The sequence below is a fragment of the Elephantulus edwardii genome, unplaced genomic scaffold (genome assembly GCF_000299155.1).
Source record: "Elephantulus edwardii isolate Elephantulus edwardi_28Jun2011 unplaced genomic scaffold, EleEdw1.0 scaffold00126, whole genome shotgun sequence".
NCBI lineage: Eukaryota > Metazoa > Chordata > Mammalia > Macroscelidea > Macroscelididae > Elephantulus > Elephantulus edwardii.
In genome coordinates this window covers 1,280,795-1,303,845 of record NW_006399876.1, presented here as the reverse complement: position 1 = coordinate 1,303,845, position 23,051 = coordinate 1,280,795, and the positions used below count along the sequence as shown (strand labels likewise).

Here is a 23,051-nt window from a genome sequence, read left to right as displayed (position 1 = left end):
TTGTCAAAGGTCTCCATGTCACCGCCTGAGACGCCCGAGGTTGGGGAGTCCACATCAAACCACTCGGTCCACTGGCACCTGGGCTGGCAGCTGGTTGTGACTGGAAGCACAGAACTTGGAAGTGATTGTATTGTGGTCACAATTCCACTTGTGACCCAGGAGCCTGGTGACCATGTCGTTGTCCAGGTTGTGTGCACTGGTGTCACCTCTGTTGTCCTGGCTGTGGATTCCAGTCTTGCTGTTGGTGGTGTGCTGGTTAGTAGAGTTGTGGCCCGGCCGCAGGGCTCAAATTGACAACACAAAACCCGAAGCTTATAATTATGGCAGAGAGGAGGACTCTGCTCACGGTTGAGACATATTAACCCTCTCACACGGTCACAGAACACCTTTTGGCCTAGTTTCTCTAGAGGTATATTAGGAAATGATTCTGCTTGACATTCTATGTCTGCTGGTGCTGTGCACACTTGGTACCCCTTTTGCTTCAAGTTTTCAAAGGTCTCAATGTCTCCACCTCCCAGCCCAGGCTCTGGCTGGCTCCCATCATACCAGCTGGACCAGATGCAGACCTCCTGAACACACACTGTCGAGGAAGATGTGGGTGCAGGTGTTGAGCCTGCAGAGAGGAGAAAGTGAGTGTTAGAGCCGTGGGTAGAGTTAGAGAGTATCAGGGGAGAGGAGCCCTAAATAAAAGCGGCATGAAAGGCAGCGTGAGGGGATGTTGGAAGGAATGAAATGTCAGGGAGAATAGGCACAAGAGGGAGGGGTTCTGGTGGAAGGAAGGAGATGCAAGTTCCAGGCAGCTCTGGTGTTAGGAGGCGGGCAGTGGAAAGAAAATGTCAGAAAGAGGCAATTCAGGGTGGGAGAGCCATGGGCTGTGTGGGTAGTATATAAAGAGGAAGAATGGGTGTAAGGGGGAGAGGACAGCAGGGGGAAAGGGAGACTCCTTCACTGATGATGGCTAGCCCAGTGAGTCCTCATCTACAGAATCCACAATAAAGCCCCCTGCCTGTCCAGAGGCTACGTTTCAGCTGTTTATGGTTCGATGGTGAGTTGGATGGTTGAATGGATGGATCCTGAGACAGCGATTTGGAGGAGGCCTTCTCAGCAAGGGGGTGGGGCCTGGGAGGGTCTATCATCTCCCTTTGGGGGAAGCCCCTGTAAATCACTCAGAGATGCAGTGGGATCAGCCAGGAAGCAGTAGAGGAGCTTTGGGCACCACACAAAGTCCAGTAGGGTAGGTGGGTTGGATGGATAAGGATATGCCAACAGTACCATCCAGTTCCTGGATGAGTTTCATCTAGCTGCTCAGATTTGGCCAGAAATGGTTCAGGCCATCTGAAAGCAGTATAAGAATCACCGCTCCATCCTAGAGTCTCACCGGCTGTGGACTGAGGTGCCACTGTGGTGGTGAAGGTGAACGGCGGCTTAGTGGATGGAGTTCCAGGACATTCCACTGTGTTTCTATGGATGGTCCCATTTCCCCCACAGATGGCGACCAGGCAGGCACCCAGCCCATCAGTGGTGTTGTAGATGACCTCCTCGTAGCCATAGGTCTTGCCTTCATAGGTGCAGGTGCAGGCTGCAGGCAGGCAGATACTGGCTCACTCAGTGGCCCCAGCCCTCGGTTTCCTAGTCCCCCTGCTCCTCCAGCTCTAGACAAGTTGAATCCTCTTACCCTCAATGCTGTAATGACACTGGATGCCACTGGTGGTGCAAGTACTAGGGGCAGGAGAGGAAAGTAGCAGAGCTGTGGGTCCAGCACACAGGTTCCCCCACCCCCTACCTGCAGTCCCACCCTCTGCCCCACAGTCCAGCTCTGACCTGCCTTAGTCTCTTACCAGTTTTGGCAGTTCTCAGTGGTGGTAACCTTCCCATTGACTTCATAGTAGTTCCCATTGTCATCGTAGCAGCCACACTGGGCCACACACTTCATTTGGTCCTCACTGAAGAAGGGTTTGTTGGGTGGGCACCTGGGGTAACAGCCTGGGGCCAGAGGGAATGAGGTCACTCTGGATTCATTATCCTTTGCAGATCAGGAGTGGGTGCTCCCCCCACAAGCCTGAAGGTTCTGTTATTTCCTATCCTACTGTCCTGAGCCCTACTGGGCTGGGACAGTCAACAGGGGTGCTTAGAAAACCCGGGCTGCATGACAATGGTGGTAGAAGCTGCACCAGTGGATACATCCTCTAACAGCTGTCATTTTAACACATACCCTCTTCCCATAGGAACTGTCTGACCCTTACCTTCCAGACCTGGTAAGTCAAGGAGGCAGTGCCCACTGGGGTTCCGGCAGGTCCTCATGCAGGGGGCCCCACATGGCTGGTAGTGCCACTCACACTCCCCATGGGGGTTGTAGTAGTCACAGAACAAGGCTGTAAGGGACAGCACAGGCTCAGAGAATACCTTCCTCCTTAGACTGTTAATCTCCTGGTCTTTTCTGCATACCTATTGCATGAGGGTCTGTTACCCTTGGGTACAGGATGGAGGTGTGTAGTTGTGGCTTCGTTCTCAGCCCAACCCTTGGAGTTCTTGTCCCTTCCTGAGCCATCTTGTTTAGAACTGACTTGTTCTCTCTGGCTTTATGTAGAGCTACATCTGAGCTGGTCAATGTGCACATCCATGTTCACTGGCTAAGTATGTGTTCATTCATGGGACTTGTGGCTGGAGCACTAGGGCAGTAGAGGCTTCTGAGCAGTGAAGCTGTAGTCCAGCCTCCTTCCGCCTACCTTCCCTTCAGCACTGGACATAAGGCCCCCTCTCCTGCCCCCTTCAGCACCACAGAGCCCTGACTCCTTTCTGTCAAGCACCATGAACACCCGGTTGTCCCCTTCCCTTCAGCACCACGGGCAGAGCCCTGCCTCCCTTCCTTTCAGCACCGCGGACAGAGCCCTGTCTCCCTTCCCTTCAGCACCATGGACAGAGCCCGACTCACGGCAGACGTCCGGGCTGCGCCAGGACACACACACGCCTGCATCTTGGCAGGCCTGGGCATAGGCCGCCACAGCCGTGCAGAAGCATTCACAGTCACCGCCCGAGTCGCAGGCACACGCGTCGCTCACACAGGCCTCGTAGTATTTGGTGGAGTCAACCTATGAACAAAGAGGGACACAGTGGCCTCAGCAATGGCAGGTCGAGCTAGATTGCTGGCTAAGGATCACTGTGAATGAGTCTTGCCAAAGTCCCATCACTGATGGAAGGTTGTGCTCCTCTGATACACTCTTTTCTTTTTCTCATTCTACCTGACTATCCACCAGTGTGCCAAGAGGGCTCCTCTCAGGCCCTAGCCTCCACTTGGCCCCTCAGTCCTGCATGGAGTAAACTTGGTCCTTCAGCTCTAAACCTCCAAGATCAACTCAGTGTCTCCTCATCACTCCGGTCTCCTCACCTAAGTTCATCTTGCTCCATCCCCACTGATCTGGCTGGCTTGCTGGCAGCTGACCTGCCTATCAGTCCCCATAGTCATACGACTCCCCTCTGATCTTCAAGGTTCCACTCAGGAGTTACCTTCATTCCTTCAGCCTGCTTTCTGAGTTCCTGTCACACTCCTCTGGAGGGCTAGCCCGCACTTTGTTCACACAGCTACCCTCACAAGGGGACTGATAGGCTGATCCCCAATCAGAACTGTGCTTGGTGGCTTTTGTGAACACACTGTTAACCCTCCCCTCTTTCACAGCTGCCAGAAGCCATACTTGCCAGGTGCATATCCTGGTCAGACCCAGATGGATCTAGGCCTGAATGTCTTACTTTTACCACCATCTCCCGACAGGCTATCCAAACTTGGAACCAGCCTCAGCTTGCTCATCAAGGACTCTCAAAGCCAGTGACCAGGGAAACAAGAGGGCATTGGTTACCTCTCAAGAGCCAAGCTTCTTTGGTAATACCATCTCAGACAAGAGTCTCATAATAAAAGTGTGCAGAATACTCCTGGGACTCCACAAGAAAAAGACTGATAACCCAGTTTATAAATGGGCAAAAGACACGGAAAGAATTTTCACAGAGGAAGATATTAGAATGGCAAACAAACACAGGAAGAAATGCTCAAAATCACTGGCAATAAGAAAGATGCAAATCAAAATCACAATGAGATACCATCTCACTCCACTAACAGTGGCAAAGTTTAACAACAGCAAGTAATAAATCTTGGAGAGGATTGGGAAAGATAGGAACTCTTATATATTGTTTGTGGGATTGTAAAATGGTGTAACCATTCTGGAAGGCAGTTTGGTGTTTCCTCAAAAAGCTGAACACAGAAATTCCATATGGTCCAGCTACTTCACTGCTTGGAATATACCCTGAGAAAAAGAACTGAGGCACAAATGGAGACGTGCACACCAATGTTCACAGCAGTGCCATTTACATCACAGGAACATGGAAACAGCCTTAATGTCCAATCACAATCGAATGGATTGAGAAATTATGGTACATTCATACAATGGAATACTATGTGGCATGCAGGAGCAATGGTTTTGTAAATTATTACCTGCCCTGGGAGGGACTGGAAAGCATTATCCCGAGTGAACTGGTTAAATCCCACAAGTACTAATATTGTATAAAACCATTATTGTATAATGAATATGAAGATCCAAGGGGTGTGGGGTGGAAGCAGACGGGTGAGGATGAGGGCGTGGATTAATTATGGTGTACAATTTGATGGGTGCGTTAGGGAAACTGGAAGAATCTGATCTGTAAAACAACGTATTCAAATTCTGTTAATAAACTAGTATAGTTAAAGGAGGGGGGTCCAAGCTTCTAAAGGCTACTTAGGGGCTGTTGTTGCAACCAACCACGTTACCTGCTAGCCGCTCCTTCCATTAACACCCTCCTCTTGTCACAGCTGAAAGACTGAACTTAGAAAACAATGTTCCCAAGTGGCTACTTAAATCCTTGCTCATATGAAGTGTTGACCAGGGGCTGTGAAAGGGGGCTGGGAATTACTGTTTAAAGGGGAATAGAGTTCTTACATGGGGTGACAGGGAAGTTCTGGAAATGGGTCAAGGATGGTAGCACAGTGTGGTCAGTGTAAATACTGCCCTGAATTGTACACTTAAAACTTGTTGGAATACTGAATTTTATGTTATGTGTATTTTAGTAAAGTCAAAAGGAATGAAATAAAACCATTCTAAAAGAGCATCTCCATAAGAACTCTGTGTGGCTGGACTGAGAGGAGCTCCTGAACATCCTTTCTAGCTCTGGGACTCGAGCGATGTAGTGGTGGTGCAGTCATCCTGGCAGGCTCTGCCCTCACCATCACGTCTGCAATCACTCGCTGCAGGCACCTGTAGGTGAGGACTTGTGAACATGCAGGTGAGGTCCTGAAAGTGAGGACCTGCATGAGGTCCTGTGTGTGACGTCCTGTGTGTGAGGATGTGTGTGAGGTCGTGTGTGTGAGGTCGTGTGTGTGAGGTCCTGTGTGTGAGGATGTGTGTTAGGTCCTCTGAGTGTGAGGTCCTGTGTGTGTGAGGTCCTGTGTGTGAGGTCTTGTGTGTGAGGTCCTGTGTGTGTGAGGTCTTCTGTGTGTGAGGTCCTGAGGGTGAGGTCCTGTGTGTGAGGTCCTGTGGGTGAGGTCCTGTGTGTGTGAGGTCCTGTGTGTTGAGGTCCTGTGTGTGAGGTTCTGTGTGTGAGGTCCTGTGTGTGTGAGGTCATGTGTGTGAGGTCCTGTGTGTGAGGTCCTCTGTGTGTGAGGTCCTGTGGGTGAGGTCCTGTGTGTGTGAGGTCCTGTGTGTGAGGTCCTGTGGGTGAGGACTTGTAGGTGAGGACTACAGGTGAGGACCTATGACCTTTTTCCATGGTGGGGAAAGAGACTGGGTCTTTACTCAGAAAGTAACTAGAAAGCAGAGGGGTAGGGTTGTGTACTGGGCTCAGGAGCTGCCTGATGGAAAGTTCAGATTCACGATCTGAGTTAGGGGTGGAATTGTGAGCACTCCCCACCAGAAGATGATTTGGGAGTCCGAACCCTACCCCTCTCTGGAATAGGTCTTCTTTATTACATTAATGAGGACACAGGTTGGCCTTGGACTCAGTTCATCGGGTGGAGCCCTCACCATCACAACCATCACTGGTACATCAGAGCAGCATCTTATAATAACCAAATAGACTCGCTTAGAAGAAAGGCAGGCCATGTGAGGACCCATTTACAAGCAAAGGAACACCAAGGAATGCTGGCAGGACCAGACACTAGAAGAGAGACAGCAGGAATTGGCAAAGCTGAGACTCTGTTTGGGACCTTAACCTCCAGTCCTGGAAATATGAAGCCACCTCTTTGTAGTCTTACTAGGTCTAGGAGCTCAGGAGACAGAAACCCTCCGGGGCCGTGGAACTGCACCTGAACTCTTTGGTCAAGGCTGCGTTTGAAGACCTGCCTCAGCTCAGCCCCTGCAGCCCTGCTGTGTCTAAGCACAGGACAGCCCCCTCTGCATGCGCATCACTCTACCCTGCATGCACAGTCCCAACTGTCCCAAGCCCCACCTGAGACTGGCAGGCGGCGAAGGTGGCACTGTGGAGGATGCTGCACTGCTTCTGGGCCCACGACTTGCGATACGGGTTGGTCGTGCACGGGTCCTTGGGGGCGAGGGCGTCTGGGCAGGATGGTGAGAACTTCCAGCTGTTCCCAAACTCCAGCACATCGCCCACCACGGACAGGCTCCGCGTGGTGAAGTCATTGATGGCGTTGCCATCGAAGTTGCCACACAGCCCACACACCTTCCCCTGCGAACAGGTGAAGACAGAGGGGGCACATGAGACCCCACGCTGGTGGCACCCATGACAGGCAGCAAGGAGCCTGGGCTGGAGTGATGTCAGGCAACTGGTGCAGAGACTTGCAGGAGGAGGGGGTGCCCAGGGAGTTATCTGGGCAGGTGGGACAGCACCTCCTCCACCAAAGCCCTCAGCCCAGCAGACGTGGCCCCACCAGGTGCGGTGATCACTTTACTAAGGTGATTCTGTGAGAAGACTGTCAGGCAGTTTGACCTCTGCCCCTTATAGGGTTGGCTGCCATGCCTGGCCTCACCTCAGCCCCAGGTCATCCCAGATGACATCACGAATGTCTGCCTGGTGCTGGGCTGTTACCTCCACTTCATGGGCCCTGGCTGCTGCCTAGTTGGCCAGCCTCACCTTGTACTTCGGGTGTAACCTGATGAATATGCTGGTCTTCCGATCCCACGACAGGACCAACCCGCTGTGGGTCTCGATGACCATGAAGATGCCCATGTAACGCATCTTGTAAGGCAGATCTTGGCCGGGTATCCACTCCACCACCTTCAGATGCCCCTCAGTAAGGATCAGCTCGAATCTCTGCAAAGGGAGTAGAGCAGGTGCTGGGAGCTGAGGGACAGTAGGGGGAAGAAACTGACCCCCAGCCTCCGAGAAGGACCTGAGTCCAGACACAGCTAAGATAGTCTCAGCTCCCAGGAGCTCGAGTGAGCACGTCTCTGCAAGCATGAGGTGAGAAGCTGACTGGAAGGGCTGGCTCCGCAGGCCGGGGCTGTCCACACCTGCCCCTTCCAGGGCCTGAGACCCTCCTGAGCATGCTCAGCTTATTTGGCGTGACCTGATGAGTGTTTACCTGGGCCTCGGGCCAGGCGTGTTGTCTGAGCTCAGGATGTTCCATGGTGCCCAGGGCCCACAGCGCATGCCTGAACTCTCAGTCTGATCAAGTAGAGGCTACCAGCTGGAACTCCGGAGGAGCTGAGGAACATGGATGGTCAGTCAGGCACAGGGTGGGGGTGCGTTCTAGGCTGGCAGCCTTTCACACATGTGGTTACATGTCCCGAGGATCCATGAAGTGCTGGCTTGGTTCTACTAGGGAAGCATGGATGCTTGTGCCTGGTACCCTTGGACCCCAGCCTGTCCCTCTGTTTGTTGTGTGGTCGGTTATTTATGTACTCTGAAAATGTCATAGCAGCAATGGTACAAGTGACAGCTCTCCTCACTCCCATGAGACCATCCAGGGAGTTATGAATCAGAAATGTCTTAAGGTCCCGACACTGAAACAGCAGCGGGACACAGGGCAAGTTCAGGCCCTGTGGTAGCAGAGAAGACGTAGGACACAGAGTAAGGCAAGGGAAGGTAAAGGCAGGCTCACCCCTCGCTGCATCCACTCCCTCCCCTAGTACTTCACCCCCGCAGTGCTCGCACCCCAACCTGTCTCCAGCCTCACCTCCCTCAACCAAGTGCCTCCTGATGCTCACACACACCCACACTGGGCAGTGGGCACACTGAGGGCCACGAGGCTGCCTTCCATTCTGTGGACCCTAATCTCTTCTACTGGAAGGATCCAGGGGGTCCTTGGTGACTTGAATGTTTTGTTGTTGTGTGTTGTCGAGACGGGACCAACTGATAGCTGCCCCTCCAGCAGGTTTTCCAATTCAGCAAATCACATGGGAGGAGATTGCCTGCCCTTCTCCACAGAGCAGCCTGTGGATCTGAACCATGTACCTTCAAAACTGCAGCTCAGCTTCTCATCACTAGGCCACCAAAGAGCCCCCTGGCTTGAACCCTCCACCAGGTTTTCGGAGGAAGTCCGTTGCACAGGAGGAAATTGACCAACTTTCTCCTGTGGAGCAGCTGGTGGCCTCAAACTGTATGCCTTGTGACCGGAGCGTAGCTTCTTGCCACTAGGCCACCAGAACTCCCTACTGGCTTGAATAGTGGCCCCCAAAAGACAGGTCCACATTCTAACCCCTGAACCTTTAACCTCAACTTTATTTGGAAAAAGTCTTTTGCGATGGAATGAAGTTAAAGTTTTCAAGAAAAGACTGTCCTGGATTAGAGCAGACTCTCAGCCCAAGGACAGGCATCTTTGCAAGAGGCCCATAGGAGAGACAGAGAGAAGAGACACAGAGAGGGAGAGACATACAGATGCAGAGAGACACCGAGGTAAAAGAGAGGAGGGACAGGAAATACAGAGAGAGAGGCCAGGGGGGGAGAGAGAGGTAAACAGAGCAGATGGTGAAGACACAGAGAAGAGGAAGGGAAGAGGAGAAGACAGAGAAGGGAGTGGAGAGAGGAAGTGGGGAGGTGAAGACAGGAGCAAGGGAGCTGGGGGAGACAAGAGAGGAGGGAGGAGAGCCAACATCATGCAAGCAGAGGCAGAGCTTGGAGCAGTCAAATCACAAATGGAGAGACGCTTGCAGCCACTCATACTCATTGCCATGGAGGCGGAAGCATTGCAGACGCAGTAAATCAGACAGAGGGTAGTGTCCAGCTTCCCTGGAGCAGCTGGTAGGACGGGACAGCCAGAGGGGCGCGCTGTCCTTTGGGTAACCACACAGCTCCTGGATCTCCCCACCTGAAGCCACCACTATCTGGAAACGATAAGATTCTTCTCAGACTTGTGGAGGGAGTGTGTTCCTGGGGACACTCAGCCCCCTGACCTGAGTCAGTGTCCATGGTTGTTCACACAGGCTCTGACAGTGTCACAGCAGCCCCAGAAGCCTATCCACCCAGAGAGCTGAGTGGGGTGCAGGAGGGATGTTCAGACGACCTCCAGAGACCGAGGTCAAAGCCTGGGGTGTTCCTGTGGTGGTCTTCAGCTACAGACAGGGAGAAGACCTTGGGACAGGCACCCCTCACCTCTAGGAAGACTTTGATGGCCTTAGAGCAGGTGACGCCAGTGGTCCCACAGGGGATGTTCTCAGTGACGATCCGGAAAGTTCCGTTGGTCGTGCTGCTGCCCCCGCAGTAGTCCTGGAACAGGAAGAGGTGAGAACGGGTGGCTGATGGTGGTGCCACCCAAAGGCAGGGGTGGGCGGTGAGGGGTGGGCAGGGAGTAGCACCTGGGCCAGCATATACTCGCAGTTGCCTTCAAAGTTGTAGCGGTCACCATCAAAGGTGATGAAATGCCCGTCCCCATAGGCCACACAGGTGCCTAGGCAGGGCTGGCTGGAGCACTCCCACCTCCGGTTCTTGCATGTGCTGTGGGGGTAGGGCATGGCCTGCTCAATGGGATACACTGGGCACCATCCAGTGGTCATCCCCTGGGTTTTAGATTCCGCTTCCTCCCTTGTAAGTGGAACTCAGGTGATTTCCTCACTTGTGAGGGAGGAAGGGGAGCTGTGAGCAGTGACATTGGTGTCAGTCACAACCTTTCAGCATCTCCTGAGCCTGGAAGGGGAAGCTGCCAGCCCTGAGTGCCACATGGTCGGCTGGGCAAGGCGACTGTGGCTCCCTGCAGCAGGCTTGCTGGTGGAGCCCCCAGGCCTCAGCCCCTCTCTAGCCTCCCGCAGATGTCAGCTTTGGCCTCTGGCCTCTGGCCCCTCTTGTCCGTTCCTGATCTCTCTCCCTCCCCAGCATCCCAGGACCTGCACCCACCATGTGTTGCAGTCCACCCTTATGGTGGCCCCCGGCTGGTAGGTAGCCTCGTTGTGTATGCAAGGGCAGTCCTCCTGGGCAATGCAGCCCCCACGGCCATCGGACACAAGCCCCGAGGGGCAGACACAGCCAGAGACACAGCGGGTGCTGTACTGTGGGGCCGGAGGTCATGGTCAGGTCATGGGGCAGCAAGTCAGTGCCCCAGCCAGCCTACCCACACCTCTCCTTGTACTGGGGGCATCATGGCAAGAGGACACCAAGTGTAGTTCTGGGCACGGGCCAAGATGCTGACCCACCACTCAGCTCCAAGGGCAGTACTGTGGGTGGAGGAGGGGGTATCAGGTGGGAGCCCCAGTGTCAGCGAGGCCGGGAGGTTGGGGAGCATCTGGAGATGATGGGGTGATGATGGCCAACCCCACCCTGCCCTGATGGGCCACTCACACAGTCTATGTCCAGTGTGTGGCAGCTGCGCAGGCACTCGGCCCCAGGGGTGCCCACCCGAGCATTGCTGCAGTCCATGTACACCATGGGGGGTACACATGCTGGAGAAGGAGAACAACGCAGGTCTGGGCAGGGAGGCCTGGGGCAGCCCGAGGCTGCGGACCACAGCCTAGATGACTGGCCCCACGGCCTTGCCAACTCATCTGACCACCCAGCACTCTCATGTCCTGGCAGCTGTGTCCTAGACACAAGCAGAAGCCCCTCCCTTTTCTTCAGAGGCCACAGGCCTATCTAGGGTAAAGGACCCACTGGAGGCCAGTGTGGGGGTCAGGCCAGGGAGACCTGCTGAAGGTCAGCATGGAAGTCAGGCAGGAGGGGGTCCCATGGAGACTAAGGCCGGGGCCAGGTGGGGAGGACCCGCTGAAGTCCAGCATGGGGGTTGGGGCTGGGAAACCCACAGAAGACCAGCATGGGAGTCACCCATGGGAGGCTAGTGCAGAGGCCAGTGCGGGGTCAGCGGGGTGGCAGTGTGAGGGGCCAGGCACTACCTGTATTGTTTCGCACCAAAGCTCCCAAACAGCTTAGTTTCCCCTTGAAGCACGAGCTGTGAGAGAGGGAAGAATGGGAAGATACCCCTGCACAGACCCTGAACCCCACTAGGCTGACTGCACCCTTTCCCCAGACCCACACTGGGCCTCTGCGATGACCTGAAGACAGACGTCCCCTCCAAGGTGGCCATGAAGACCCAGCACGGAGCAGGATGTGACCAGAGGCCCTGGCCTAGGAGTGACTCTCCGAGCTAGAGCCAGGGATGCAGGTCATTGCCCTGGGCTGCAGTGTGTCCAGGTGTTAACCTGGACTCACTATGCTCTCCTCTTGCCACACTTGTGCCTCTGTGGAGCCCAGAGCCTTAGAAAAACCCCTGAGCTGGGACAGGACACACTTCTCTACAGATGAACAGGGGCATACTGCTTCAGGTTCCTGTTCCTCCCGGTGTGGCTACAAGAGGTCTGGAAACCCTCCAGGTGCAAACAAGCATGTGGACACAGCTCCCCACTGTCCTGGGAGGAGAATATGGAGGGACACATGGCAAAACAAGATAGCTTCACTGTTCCCCAAACTTTTGACTGACCCATCTCAGGTCAGGCTGATGGAGAGGCAGCTGCCTGCCTCACATCTTCTGTCCCCTGCCCTCAGTGACAGGCCAGATCTCCAGGGCCTGGAGAAGACCACTGCTGCGCTGCCCCCCACTCCTGGAAGGTGGCCCTTACCACACCATGCCGTTCTCATGCACAACCTCGCCCGGGGCCACCGCTGTCCCGTGGAGGTAGCAGGGACACTCTGCTTCAGGCACACAAATGTTGGAGTCGTCCAGGAAGCTGCCCACGGGACAGGTGCAGCCGTCCACGGGCACGAAGGAAACTCTGCAGGTGACGTCGGCCTCGCTGAGGCTGCGGCAGGTCGGCTGGCACGTGGCCACTACATACTCGTAGCTCTGTGACTTGGGACAGCTGCTAGCGTACTTGGCTGGAAGCAGAGTGCACCTGGGTCAGAGTGCGGCCCACATCCCGGCAGGTGGAAGTGGGGAGGGCCCTGGAGGACCCCTCTTGCCTGAGATGAGGATGGCGGCTGCCTGCCAGCCCCGCTCCCACAGCCCAGACCAGGCTACGAAGACCCCTCCTGCCCTCCCAGTCAACGTGGCTGAGATGGGCCAGTGACCTTTGCAGCAATCCCAACAGAAGAGGACTTAGGACTTGTGCTAGGACACAAAGTTAGGGGCCCTCTCTAGGGTCCCTGCCTCTGGCTCCTCTGTCCCCACTGCCCGGGTGGACCCACAGGCCCCCTCCTTGTCGGCAGGATCCAGAGCTGGGCGGGGGCAGTGGCAGGTTCGCGTGCGGGGCCCTCGGAGACCAGGCTCCCCGCTCACCGCACACGCGGTCCCTCCAGCCACGCAGCAGCACTCCCTTAGCCGCGCATGCGCGCACGTAGGCGGACAGCGCTGCGCACAGACAGTCCTCGCTCTTCTCACAGTTGCACGTGTCGAACATGCAGTTCTGGGGAGCAGATGGGGCGTCAGGGCTCTGCCTGTGACCCCAGCTCTCAGCTAACCCCATGCAGGCGTTATGCCCCCTGCTTTAGACCAAGGACCAGACAAGAGAAAGGGCGGTGTGGGGTTGGGAGGCAAGGAGGATGGACAGGGCAGGGTGTGGCACAGGGTGGCTGCGTGCAGGGCCAGTTCGAGCTCCGTTTTAAAGATCAACCTTTCGGCTGAAAACTGGCCCAGAAGTAGGGGAGGCGGGGGAAGAGTGTGCTGGGGAAGCGGTGTGAGGGCGTGGGGACAAGCTGAAGAGGACTTGCCTTTTGAACCCCTCAGTCTTATTGTGCTGTCCCTGGGAGTAGGGGCTGGCAGAAGGGAATAGACCTGGCATGGGTGGTGAGGGAGCACCCCCGTGCTGGCTGATACCCCCCCAAGTAGGCTTGAAGGGCAGAGACACCCCCCTATTCCCCACAGGGGCCTGTGAATGTCAGGACGCCAGGCGCCTCCTGATGGATGGAGTCATGCGGTCTGAGGAGGACTGAGAATCCCACAGTTTCACTGGGAGGATGGGTCCAGGTAGGGCAGATCAACTCGCTCCCTCTACTGACACAGGGATGGGCTCACCGAGTGGAAAGGAGTGGGGTTGACGATGGAGTGGCAGGTGGCAAAGGCGCCCGCAGGGTCTGTCAGCAGGGCGCACCAATGCCTGGCGTACTTCTCTGGGGGTGCGAGAGGAGAGGCAGGGTCATTGCCTTCCTCACAGAGCCTTGACACCCTGAACCTCTCCATCCCCCCAAAGCCGGCATTCCTCAGACTCCTGGGTTCTCTGGCCAACCAGAATCTAGTGCTCAAAGGGCAGGTGGACACTCACTCACCATGAGGGACGTCCAGTGGTCTGTCCACCTGCCCAGCCCTGCATCCTTCCCTGCCTGTCCTGCCCCCAAGGGCACTCCCAGGGCCCACCCTGCAGTTAGGGTACCGTTCTCCACACTGAGGGAGCAAGGGTCTTCAAAGCTGTTCTTGGCGTTGGGGCAGCTGGCCTGGGTCTTCCAGGTGTTGGCGAAGGCGGCACCTGTGCCTTCCACCACCCCACTGAGGGCTGTGAAGTCATCTGCCTGGTTTTGGTTGAAGTTTCCACATAGACCTAGGGGCCGGTGGGCATCAGCGGGCATCTGGCCAATAGCCCAGCTGTGGCCAAGTGCTGAGCCTGACGAGTCTGGAAACCTCTAGCAGGGATTTGGCTTCCAGAACTGTCTGTACCTAGAGCTGTCTGTTCCCAGAGCTGTCTATAGAGATGTCTGTAGAGGTGTCTGTAGCCAGAGCTGTCTGTAGAGATGTCTGTAGAGGTGGCTGTAGAGCTGTCTGTTCCCAAAGCTGTCTGTACCCAGAGCTGTCTGTAGAGGTGTCTGTAGCCAGAGCTGTCTGTACCCAGAGCTGCCTGTACTCAGAGCTGTCTGTACCCAGAGATGTCTGTAGAGGCATCTGTAGAGCTGTCTGTTCCCAAAGCTGTCTGTACCCAGAGCTGTCTGTTCCCAGAGCTGTCTGAAGAGGTGTCTGTAGAACTGTCTGTACCCCAGAGCTGTCTGTACCCAGAGCTGTCTGTAGGGACACCCTGGCAGGGTCAGCCCTCCTCCCAGCACTGCTGGAGTCAGACCAGCGAGACTCCCTCTTGCCCACTGGCTGGTCACCTCTCAGAGCTGTCCAGTGTCAGACGCTCTGGTTGGCATGTGGCCATCCCTCTCCTGGGGCCTGTGCCCTTCAGCAGCGGCACTGGCCGCCCCCACCCATGCCCCACTGCCTGAGGGCCTCACCACACATCTGGTCTTGGTGGATGGGGTCCAGGCGGATGTAGATCTGCATGAGGGGCACCAGTTGCACCTGCAGCTGCAGTCCGAGCCCAGTCTGCACCAGCACGAAGAAGGATGAAGGCTTGAAGACTGTGATGTTGGCTGGTGGGTAAGGACAGTGGTCAGAGGCCTGGGTACTCCCTGGTCTGCCTCCCTACCAGCTGGATGATTGTGCAGCCCTGAGTGCTGCTGGGGCCCTGCAGGTGGGATCACCCACCTTGCCTGCTGAAGAGACAGTACAGGCAAGAGCCAGACACCTGATCACCTAGGTGTGGGTCCCACCGTAGAGACATCCAGTCTCCATCCTTGTGGGCTGCCCAGGCGAGTCCCAGTCAGCAGTAAGGCAAATGTGTTCCAGGGTGGGGTTCTGAGCATGCCTGACCCCACAGTCAGAGGCTGGGAGACCACTAGCCTCCCCCACTCTATATACAGCAAACCTCAAAGAGCCCTAGAGTGATGGACTGGCCACTGGCAGAGGTGCTGGGTGCTGCCCACCGCTGGATCTACGCTACCTCCAGGAAGGGCACTTGGGGCTTGGGGAGCCGCATACCCGCTGACATGGGCAGCTGGGCGTAGATGGAGTTCATGAATACTGCACCATTCGCCTGGATCCGCAGAGTCTAGTGAGGGAGATGAGGACCTCAGTGCAGAAGCGTGCAAGCCAGGCAGTAGACTGCACTGAGCACACTCGCCCCATCACACACACGGGGAGATGCCCAAAAGAGAACGAGATGGGAGCTCAGGGTACTGACCTTGAGTCCAGGACTAAAATTACCCAGGTTGGGCAGCTGCCCGGGAGCCAGGGACTATCAGCCAGGGTCTCTGTCTGTCTCTACTTGTCTAGCTCTCCACCCCTCCCCATCTCTCCACCTGTCTACTTACCTCTTCATCCTCCCCCACCTTTCCACCTGTCTACTTCTCTCTCCACCCTCCCCCCCATCTCTCCACCTGTCTTAGCTCTCCATCTGCCCTCTTTCTCTAGCTGTCCCCGGTCTCTCCACCTGTCCCTCGTCGCTCCCTCTGCCCACCTATCTTTTCATCCCCATCCTCTTTAGCTCATCCCTTCTCTCCACCCTCTTGTCCTGTGGCCATGATCATCTCTCACCGTGTCCCCACCATGCAGGCTGAGTGTCACTGACTTGAGGCAGCTCTCGGTGTCTGTCAGGCCACATCTCCGCAGCTCAGCCAGCACCGTGAAGCTGCTGTCGGCACACCGCTAGGAGAAAGTCACAGATGCATTGGTCCCTGCAGGACTAGTGGGCATGTGGGGCCTGGCATGCCCAGGCAGGTGGAAGGGTTGGTGGTTTCCCAGGAAGGTGGCCTCTGGCACCTCCAGGGTTCAAGCCACTGGGTAAGTGTGAAACAAGGGACGTCTCTCTCAGAACTCATCACTAGTGCTTCTTGAACCAGAGCCAGGGCAGGGGCAGAAGGCACAGAGCGGACCACACACCTTGGACAGAATGTAGCTGCAGTCCCCATGCAGGTTGTAGAGTTTCTCATCATAGGTGGAAATGTGGGCTCCTCCTTGGACAAAGCACGTGCCCGGGCACGGGAGGGCTGCACACTGCCACCGGCCTCCAGTGCAGGTGCTGAGAGCAGAGAGGCCATGAGTCGGGGAGGTGGCAGACTGCAGACTTCACATACACCTACTTCCAAGAAGGCAGGGCCAGTTTGGGGAGCAAGACGTACCAGGAGCTGCAGCTGGTGGTGACAGTGGCCCCTGGGGTGTAGGTGTGCCCTTGGTAGGTGCAGGGGCACTGTGACAGAGGCACACAGCCTGTGTGGGTGATGTCATCCAGCACCATCCCTAAAGAGTGGAGGAGTGGCACAGTGATCATGTGCTCCCACCCTGCCGTGCAGGTGTGGGGACTGGCCAGGTGTGGCTCACCTGTGATCCCCAGACCACAGAGCCATCCATGGGGGAGGGCGCAGTAAGCATCTGCTGCCATCTCACTGCGCAGGTGCAAGGACTGAGTTCAGATGTGGCTCACCTGTCATCCAGGTGTGCTTACCAGCCCCAGATTCCAGAGCAGCCCATCAGAGTTCACTTTACTGCCTGTAACCACTTTCCTCTAAAAAGAGGGGCCTGACGGGACAGGCCACCTCCTCACGCTTCAGGAGAACTCCTTGGGCATGGAATTTTGGACTTGAGGTCTACTCATTACTCATGCCATGCCTGGCTTGGACAAGCTCTGAGCTTCTCTGTGCCTCAATTCTCCCCCCCCCCCCGCCACACCCCCTTCCAAGGAGCCTGTGATGCCTGCTCAGCCCTAGTGGCAAGACTGATGGGAGGACAGTGCGGGGGGGGGGCATGCTGGACCTGCCTTTAGGACAGAAGCAGCCATCCTCACAATGGTCCTCGCAGAGCTGGCCACGCTCGGGGTTGGAGCAAGTGTCCACACAGGGAGAGCCACACTCTTCATGTTGCATGCCGTCAGGGCACGTCTGGGCTGCAGTCAGAGCAGGAAGGGAGGTGTTGAGCTCAAACTGACCTGACATCTGCTGACATCACCAGTCCTCTGTCCACCTTTGTGCCAACAAGAGGTCCTGAAAGCCACAGTTGAGTCCCAAGGATCTGCAGCTACCTACCCATTTCTCAAACGACTGGGTAATGTACGTGGTGTGGGCAGTCCCAGGGCCCAGAGCCCTCTAAGTCAGCCACCCTCCAGCCAGGCCCAGCTGCCCCACACATGCCATTCCCCACCCTTCTCTGCACCCCCTTCTGCATGAGATGCTCACGGCAGAGATTGGGGCCCCGCCAGTTTTGTGGCTGGCCCCCCGCATGGGCACACTGGCGGGAGTACTCGGTGAAGGTGGCACACGGGCAGCTGGGGCACAGACATAGGTCCTGCACACAGGAGGTCAAGTACGGCTTGGGGTCCACCAGGGTGTTGCACTGGGCGAAGGCAGCACCAAGCAGGATCCGGTAGCAGACCTCCTCCTGGGGGGCGGCATGGGTCTGGGCTCAGGAGAGCAGCCCCAAAGACCATCTGCCCAGCACACTGTTCCTCTGCATGTCTACTTATGGTGTCCATCTGCCCACCTATCTCTTCATCCCTATCCTCTTTGATCCATCCCCTTCTCTCCATCCAACTCTATGGCCACTCCCTCTCCATTCTCTCTCCCTGTGGCTATGGCCAGCTCTCACTGTGTCCCCACCATGCGGGCTACGTGTCATCAACTTGAGGCAGCTTTCAGTGTCAATAGATGATGGCAGATCCTGCCATCCTGCTCCCTTTACCTGAGCACTGGCGTCTCTCCCCTCAGAGGTTCCTTCTGCCCTCTCTCCTTTTTTTCATTCCTATCTTCCCTTCCCTTCCCCACCCATCCCTCCTGCTTCTTTCTCCCCTCCTTCTCTCCTCCTCCTTCCCCCCCCCTTTCCTCTATCCACCCAGCCACCCATCCATTCTCTCATTTAGTCTTTTCCTATCTCCCTACTTCCTTCCTCCCTCCATTCATCCACCCACCTAACCCCTCTTCCTTCCATCCTTTCACCCATCCACCCATCTATCCTTCCATCCACCCACCCACCCATCTGCTCATTCATTCATCATCCATCCACCCACCCGTCCGTCTGTCCATCTATCCATCCATCCATCCATCCATCCATCCATCCATCCATCCATCCATCATCTCCTTTAGTCCCTATCTACCTCCTCCTTCCCTCCTTTCCTCTCTCTCCTTTTCCTTTCATCCAATGAACCTCCCCCTTAACCTCTATCTCTTTCCTCCTCCTCTCCATATCTCCTTCCCTTGCTTGCATCCATCCATCCATTTGTAAACCCAACCATTTATCTGTCCCTCCTTCTCTCTCCTATCACCTTTCCTCTTAGACACTGGTAACTTGAGTCTGCTGAATATAGAATTTAGCTTGACTCTTGGATAAAGTGTGGCTGTATCCTTGACCATCCTGGGCAGAGCACCCTTAGCTTTATTTGGACCCCTGGACTCCCTTCTCCTCCCCCACCCCTGCTCCAGCCTTCCAGCTCTCTCCACACTGGGAGGCACTGAAGAAAGTGCTCACCTTGACATTGGTGCAATTGTTGGCCAGAGTAGGCAGTGGATCCTGGCACAGCTCTGTGGGCCCATCTAGCTTTTGCAGGTTCCCAAACTGGAGCTCTGTCAGCCTCACATCTGTGAGGAGAAGGAGGCGGAGGTGTCTGGGGAGCCCACATGGGGGACTGAGAGACTAGGGGGTGTGTGAGAGCTGGCTGCCTCCTACTCAGGTTCTCGGCCAGGCCCCTTGCTCCAACCCAGGAGCAAGGGCCCTCAGGAGTCTTGGCCCCTCTGTATGTTTGTCCCTCACCCACTGGCCTGTGGACCTGGCTGGCCAGCCCCCCTGAGATTCCCTGAGACTGGCCAGGCAGGCAGCACTCACTGTGGGCATAGAACTCATTGATGCCAGGGAGGCCATTGAAGTCACCACACAGGCCGCATGTCTGGTTAGCGTACTTGGTGTCCAGCTCCAGCTGAGGGCACAGGATGGGCAGCTTCAGAGCACAGCTCTGGGTTCACAGTACCCTCCCTCCACCTGGTAGCCTCCACCAGACGCCAGGCTGCCCCAGAAGCCCTGAAGGGTCAGTTCAGCTGGAGCAAGTCGTGGGGTCCTCACCAGAGCACTGTCATCTCTGTTCCAGAAGAAGGTCAGGACCATCCGGATGTTGATCTTGACGTATTTGTTGCTGTGTTCCACCAGGAGCCCAGCTCTGCTATAGGGCAGCTCCTTCCTGGAACCAGAGAGCTTGGTTCCCCGTGGCCAGGACCCCAAAGACCCACTAGGCACTAGACACCTGCCTGGACGCCCACTCTGTGGGTGTCACCCATGGCTACCCAGCCTGCAGCCACTCACCGCTGCCCATCCACGAACACTGAGCCATTGGCCAGCTCCAGCACCAGCCCGTCCACCTTGAGGACGACGTGGCTGATGGTGGATCTGTCACCCACAAGCCTACGGCGCAGCTGGATGTTGAAGTCCTCATAGGCAGCACGGCAGTGGGAGGCCAGGACGTAGTTACATAGGCCAGGAAAGCGAAAGATGTCCCCATCGAAGGTCTTGTAATGGAAGTCACCCCATGTGCTGCACACCCGCCCGTTGTGGGCCAGGTTCAGGGCTGGAGGTGTGGACATGAGTGGGCTGACTTCCAACACCCCCTTCTCCCCACCTCCCATGCAGCTGGAGCAGGGTGGCCAGATGGACGGCGCTCTCTCTGTTGGCACTTCAGCCTTGATCCTGTGCAGCTGGCCCTGGATCCCCGCCTAGACTCCCCTACTCTTGGTCTGGGCGTGGCTTTGTGCTCACCCCCATACTCTGTACTTGGTGACCATCAAATTATTGATGGAGACAAGCAGGGCCTGCCTGTGCTGTCCAGCTGCCAACCGCCCATGCTGTGGCGCTGTCCCCAGGCCTGTGACCCTCTCAAGCACTTACAGCTCATGGTGGGGGACATGGAGATGGGCGGGATGATGACCGTAGTCCGGGAAGGTTCATTCTTGGGCTGGGCTACAGAGAGAGGATTGAGTCACCTGGGGGAGGTCCAGCGGGCATCTAAGACCCCCCAGACCCCTTGATGACCACTGCAGAGAATTGGTGCTGTCCTGAACCTCTTTTGTCCCTCCTGGGAGTCTTCCTGCCACCCAAGACCTGTTCCTGCCGGAAGTTTTTGTGTTGCCTGAGTATGTAATCATGCATGCATGCATATGTGCTGCTGTGTGAGTAAATGGTGTTTGAGGATGCGTGTGTACACACGCATGTCCATGAGTGTGTCTGTGTGAGTATATGCATGCAAGTGTCTGCGTGATGTTAGTATGAACATGTGTGTGAGTGCTGGTCAGTATCTGTGTGTGTACATTGCGTGAATGGATGTTTACACATGTGTGTGTTACTGTGTGTGAGTATTTGAGTGCACATGTGTGAAGGGGTGTGTGTGCATGTGTGCGTGTGTGTGTGTGTGTGTGTGTGTGTGTGTGTGTGTGAGCCAGAGAGAAAGACTGTCTCTGATCTGTGGAGGTCGCATCTTGATCTTGATCTTGGATGTCCTCCCCACCCTTCCCTTGCTCCACTGTTGAGTCGGAAGGGACCCAGGAAAGACCTAGTGAGACCTGTAGCTCTGTGGAAAGGGGTCCTGGCCCCTACATGCCTGCCTCAGCTCCTTCACCCACTTGATACCCAGAAGTGGTTGTGTGATGTCCATTCTTTGACTGCCCTCTGTGCTAGCCCAGCCCAGCTATGTGCTGCCCTGAGTCTCTGGGGGAGGCCAGTAGGGTGCAAGGAACATGCGGGGACTATAGGACGATAGCCCTGGGAACGGCCTGGCCATACTGTGGGCTCGTTCCAAGGCTGCACCCACTCTCAGACCATCAGGGCATCAGAGATAGCAGGTGAGACCTCACCAGTGTGGAAGACGTCAGTAGGAAATCTGTCCAGGTTGTGTGCCCACAAGCTGACCCCCACCCCCCACAGGCAGTCAGAGAAGACGGAATCAGGAAAGGGCGTTGACCTGAGAGCCTCAGTACCTTCGAGAGGGCCAGCCCCCTCCCACATGGCCCCTGAGGAAGGACAAAGGGTGCTTTGTCAGGACAAGGAGCTGACTGAGAGGCTTGCAGGCATGACATAGCAGAAACCCAGGACCAGAGCCAGCCCCTCACCACCGTCACCCACCACAGCAGAGGGAGGTTGACCCCAGCCCAGTGAGTGGCCACTGGAGGTGGGGACCATCACCTCCAGGCAAGACCTGTGACTGGGTACGGGAGTCATAAAGGCGTCTGGAGGCAGGCTTCTGCCCTGTTTCCACCCCTAGTGGTCAGGTGTCTCCTCTCTGCTAGGCTCCAGATGGTAGCCATTCCTCAGAATCTCCTCCTCACCCCTGACCACTGTTCTCTTGTCAGGGCTGGTGTCCCAAGAGTGACTGTCCCTCAGATGTCCTGTGCTTTCACCTTGTAGCTGTGACTCCTGGGGGAAGCCTCTTGGAGCTACATCTACCCCTCCCAATCTTAGGTTCTGGTCACTCCTCCCACACAGGTGTGCACTTCCTGTTGGACTTTCCCAACTGTGACCCGTGGAGGCTCAGGACTGGCTTACACACCTGTCCCCCACCCTGTGGGCACAGCCACTACCCTCGTTGCCCTGCACCCTGCAGTCGACAGGGCCCCTGAGGGTCCAGCTTCCCTCACATGTGAGTCAGCCCACCCCTCTCCATCTGGGGCGCCTTTGCTGCTGCTGCGCCATCAGATGACGGTCTCAGGACACAGCAGGGAGGTCCTCCCTCTGGGAGGGCCCGCTTCACAGGCCCCGATGGAGACTGTGAACACCACGTCCGGAGAGCAGTGAGCTGAGTGAGCAGAGTCGGAGCCTGCTGGGCCAGGAGTCCAGACAGCACACAGCTAGGAAAGACCACGTGTGGTAGTGGCGGCTGGGGGACATGCTCAGGGCCTGGCCAACTAGTATCCCAAATGGAACCGCCAGCTGGGGGACCCAGGACTTCATCTGTGTCCATCTTCCAGCCCAGGAAAGGCTTTATGGAGCTGGAGTCCCCCGCCCCTGCCCGGCCCTCAGTGGCTGGAAGCACTGTTGCTCCAGCACAGGCACTATCGTGCTGCTTGGCAGCCTGGGGCTGCATCTTTCTCTGTTGACAGTAGGTATTAGTGGCTTGTCCCTGAGCTGCTAAATGTCAAGGGGCCCCGAAGATGACGGACGGCGACAGGAAGAGCCATGGGGCCCGAGGCCCAGGCCACTGGGATCACTGGCCTCATGCCTCCAGCTGTGTGTACAGCAGTCACATCCCCTGTGGGGTCTGGACCTCGGTGTGGCCTCTCCCCAGGAGGCTTGTGTCAGCCCAGAGAGATGTAGGGGACCACTTAGTATCACTGGACTGGTTGTGTGTAAGTGCAGTTCCTGGGTCCTGTCCACTCTCATTGGGGCCTCATGTGGCTCCTGGCCTCACCCCCTAACCCACCTTCCCTTCTTGCCTCATGTCTGAGAGCACAACCCCCAGGGCACCACTCCAGGGCATGTCCCTGAGTCCCAGGGCCCAGCTTCTCCTGGTATCAGTGTTAGCTCATGTTAACCCCCAGCAGCCCTGGAGGATAGGTAGGGGTTCTGCCTCAGATGATGAGGGCTCAAGCAAGGAGCCCATGGGCCCTAGAGTCCCAGTATGGCAGGACAGCATGAAGGACAAGCAAGGTGGGGTATCTGCCTGTCTGTTTGAGCTGAGCGCCCTAGAAGCTGAAGTTCAGGGGCAGATGGGGGTGCTGGCCTTACCTGCCAGCTGGGCTGAGAGCAGGGCCATGAGAATCCCAGCCAGCGCCCAGCACTGGCTCCTGGTGCCCATCCTGGGGCTGGCTGCAGGCAGCAAGAGGGAGTGGGGCTGGGTGCCCGCTGCGCTGGGAGCCAGGGTTTATATAACAGGAAGCCTTGGTCC

General features: G+C 56.4%; 1 protein-coding gene across 1 annotated transcript in view; it reads right to left on the bottom strand.

The window, feature by feature from the left end:
- Positions 1 to 22,961, bottom strand: part of MUC5B (mucin 5B, oligomeric mucus/gel-forming) — a 66,097-nt gene extending 43,136 nt beyond the window's left edge. The window contains exons 1-30 of the mRNA XM_006893356.1: positions 22,892 to 22,961; positions 20,063 to 20,134; positions 19,484 to 19,745; positions 19,247 to 19,361; positions 19,013 to 19,103; positions 18,659 to 18,768; positions 17,374 to 17,572; positions 16,959 to 17,084; positions 16,324 to 16,441; positions 16,085 to 16,223; positions 15,740 to 15,850; positions 15,185 to 15,254; positions 14,599 to 14,736; positions 13,767 to 13,931; positions 13,412 to 13,506; positions 12,677 to 12,803; positions 12,021 to 12,276; positions 11,298 to 11,353; positions 10,750 to 10,850; positions 10,309 to 10,460; positions 9,774 to 9,912; positions 9,571 to 9,684; positions 7,111 to 7,290; positions 6,466 to 6,705; positions 2,933 to 3,089; positions 2,244 to 2,372; positions 1,839 to 1,983; positions 1,676 to 1,719; positions 1,379 to 1,579; positions 240 to 613 (exon numbers count right to left, since the gene is read on the bottom strand). Of these exons, the coding sequence (XP_006893418.1) occupies positions 240 to 613; positions 1,379 to 1,579; positions 1,676 to 1,719; positions 1,839 to 1,983; positions 2,244 to 2,372; positions 2,933 to 3,089; positions 6,466 to 6,705; positions 7,111 to 7,290; positions 9,571 to 9,684; positions 9,774 to 9,912; positions 10,309 to 10,460; positions 10,750 to 10,850; positions 11,298 to 11,353; positions 12,021 to 12,276; positions 12,677 to 12,803; positions 13,412 to 13,506; positions 13,767 to 13,931; positions 14,599 to 14,736; positions 15,185 to 15,254; positions 15,740 to 15,850; positions 16,085 to 16,223; positions 16,324 to 16,441; positions 16,959 to 17,084; positions 17,374 to 17,572; positions 18,659 to 18,768; positions 19,013 to 19,103; positions 19,247 to 19,361; positions 19,484 to 19,745; positions 20,063 to 20,134; positions 22,892 to 22,961 (4,296 nt within the window). The remainder of the gene's footprint in view (positions 1 to 239; positions 614 to 1,378; positions 1,580 to 1,675; positions 1,720 to 1,838; positions 1,984 to 2,243; positions 2,373 to 2,932; positions 3,090 to 6,465; positions 6,706 to 7,110; positions 7,291 to 9,570; positions 9,685 to 9,773; positions 9,913 to 10,308; positions 10,461 to 10,749; positions 10,851 to 11,297; positions 11,354 to 12,020; positions 12,277 to 12,676; positions 12,804 to 13,411; positions 13,507 to 13,766; positions 13,932 to 14,598; positions 14,737 to 15,184; positions 15,255 to 15,739; positions 15,851 to 16,084; positions 16,224 to 16,323; positions 16,442 to 16,958; positions 17,085 to 17,373; positions 17,573 to 18,658; positions 18,769 to 19,012; positions 19,104 to 19,246; positions 19,362 to 19,483; positions 19,746 to 20,062; positions 20,135 to 22,891) is intronic.
- Positions 22,962 to 23,051: the final 90 nt, after the last annotated feature.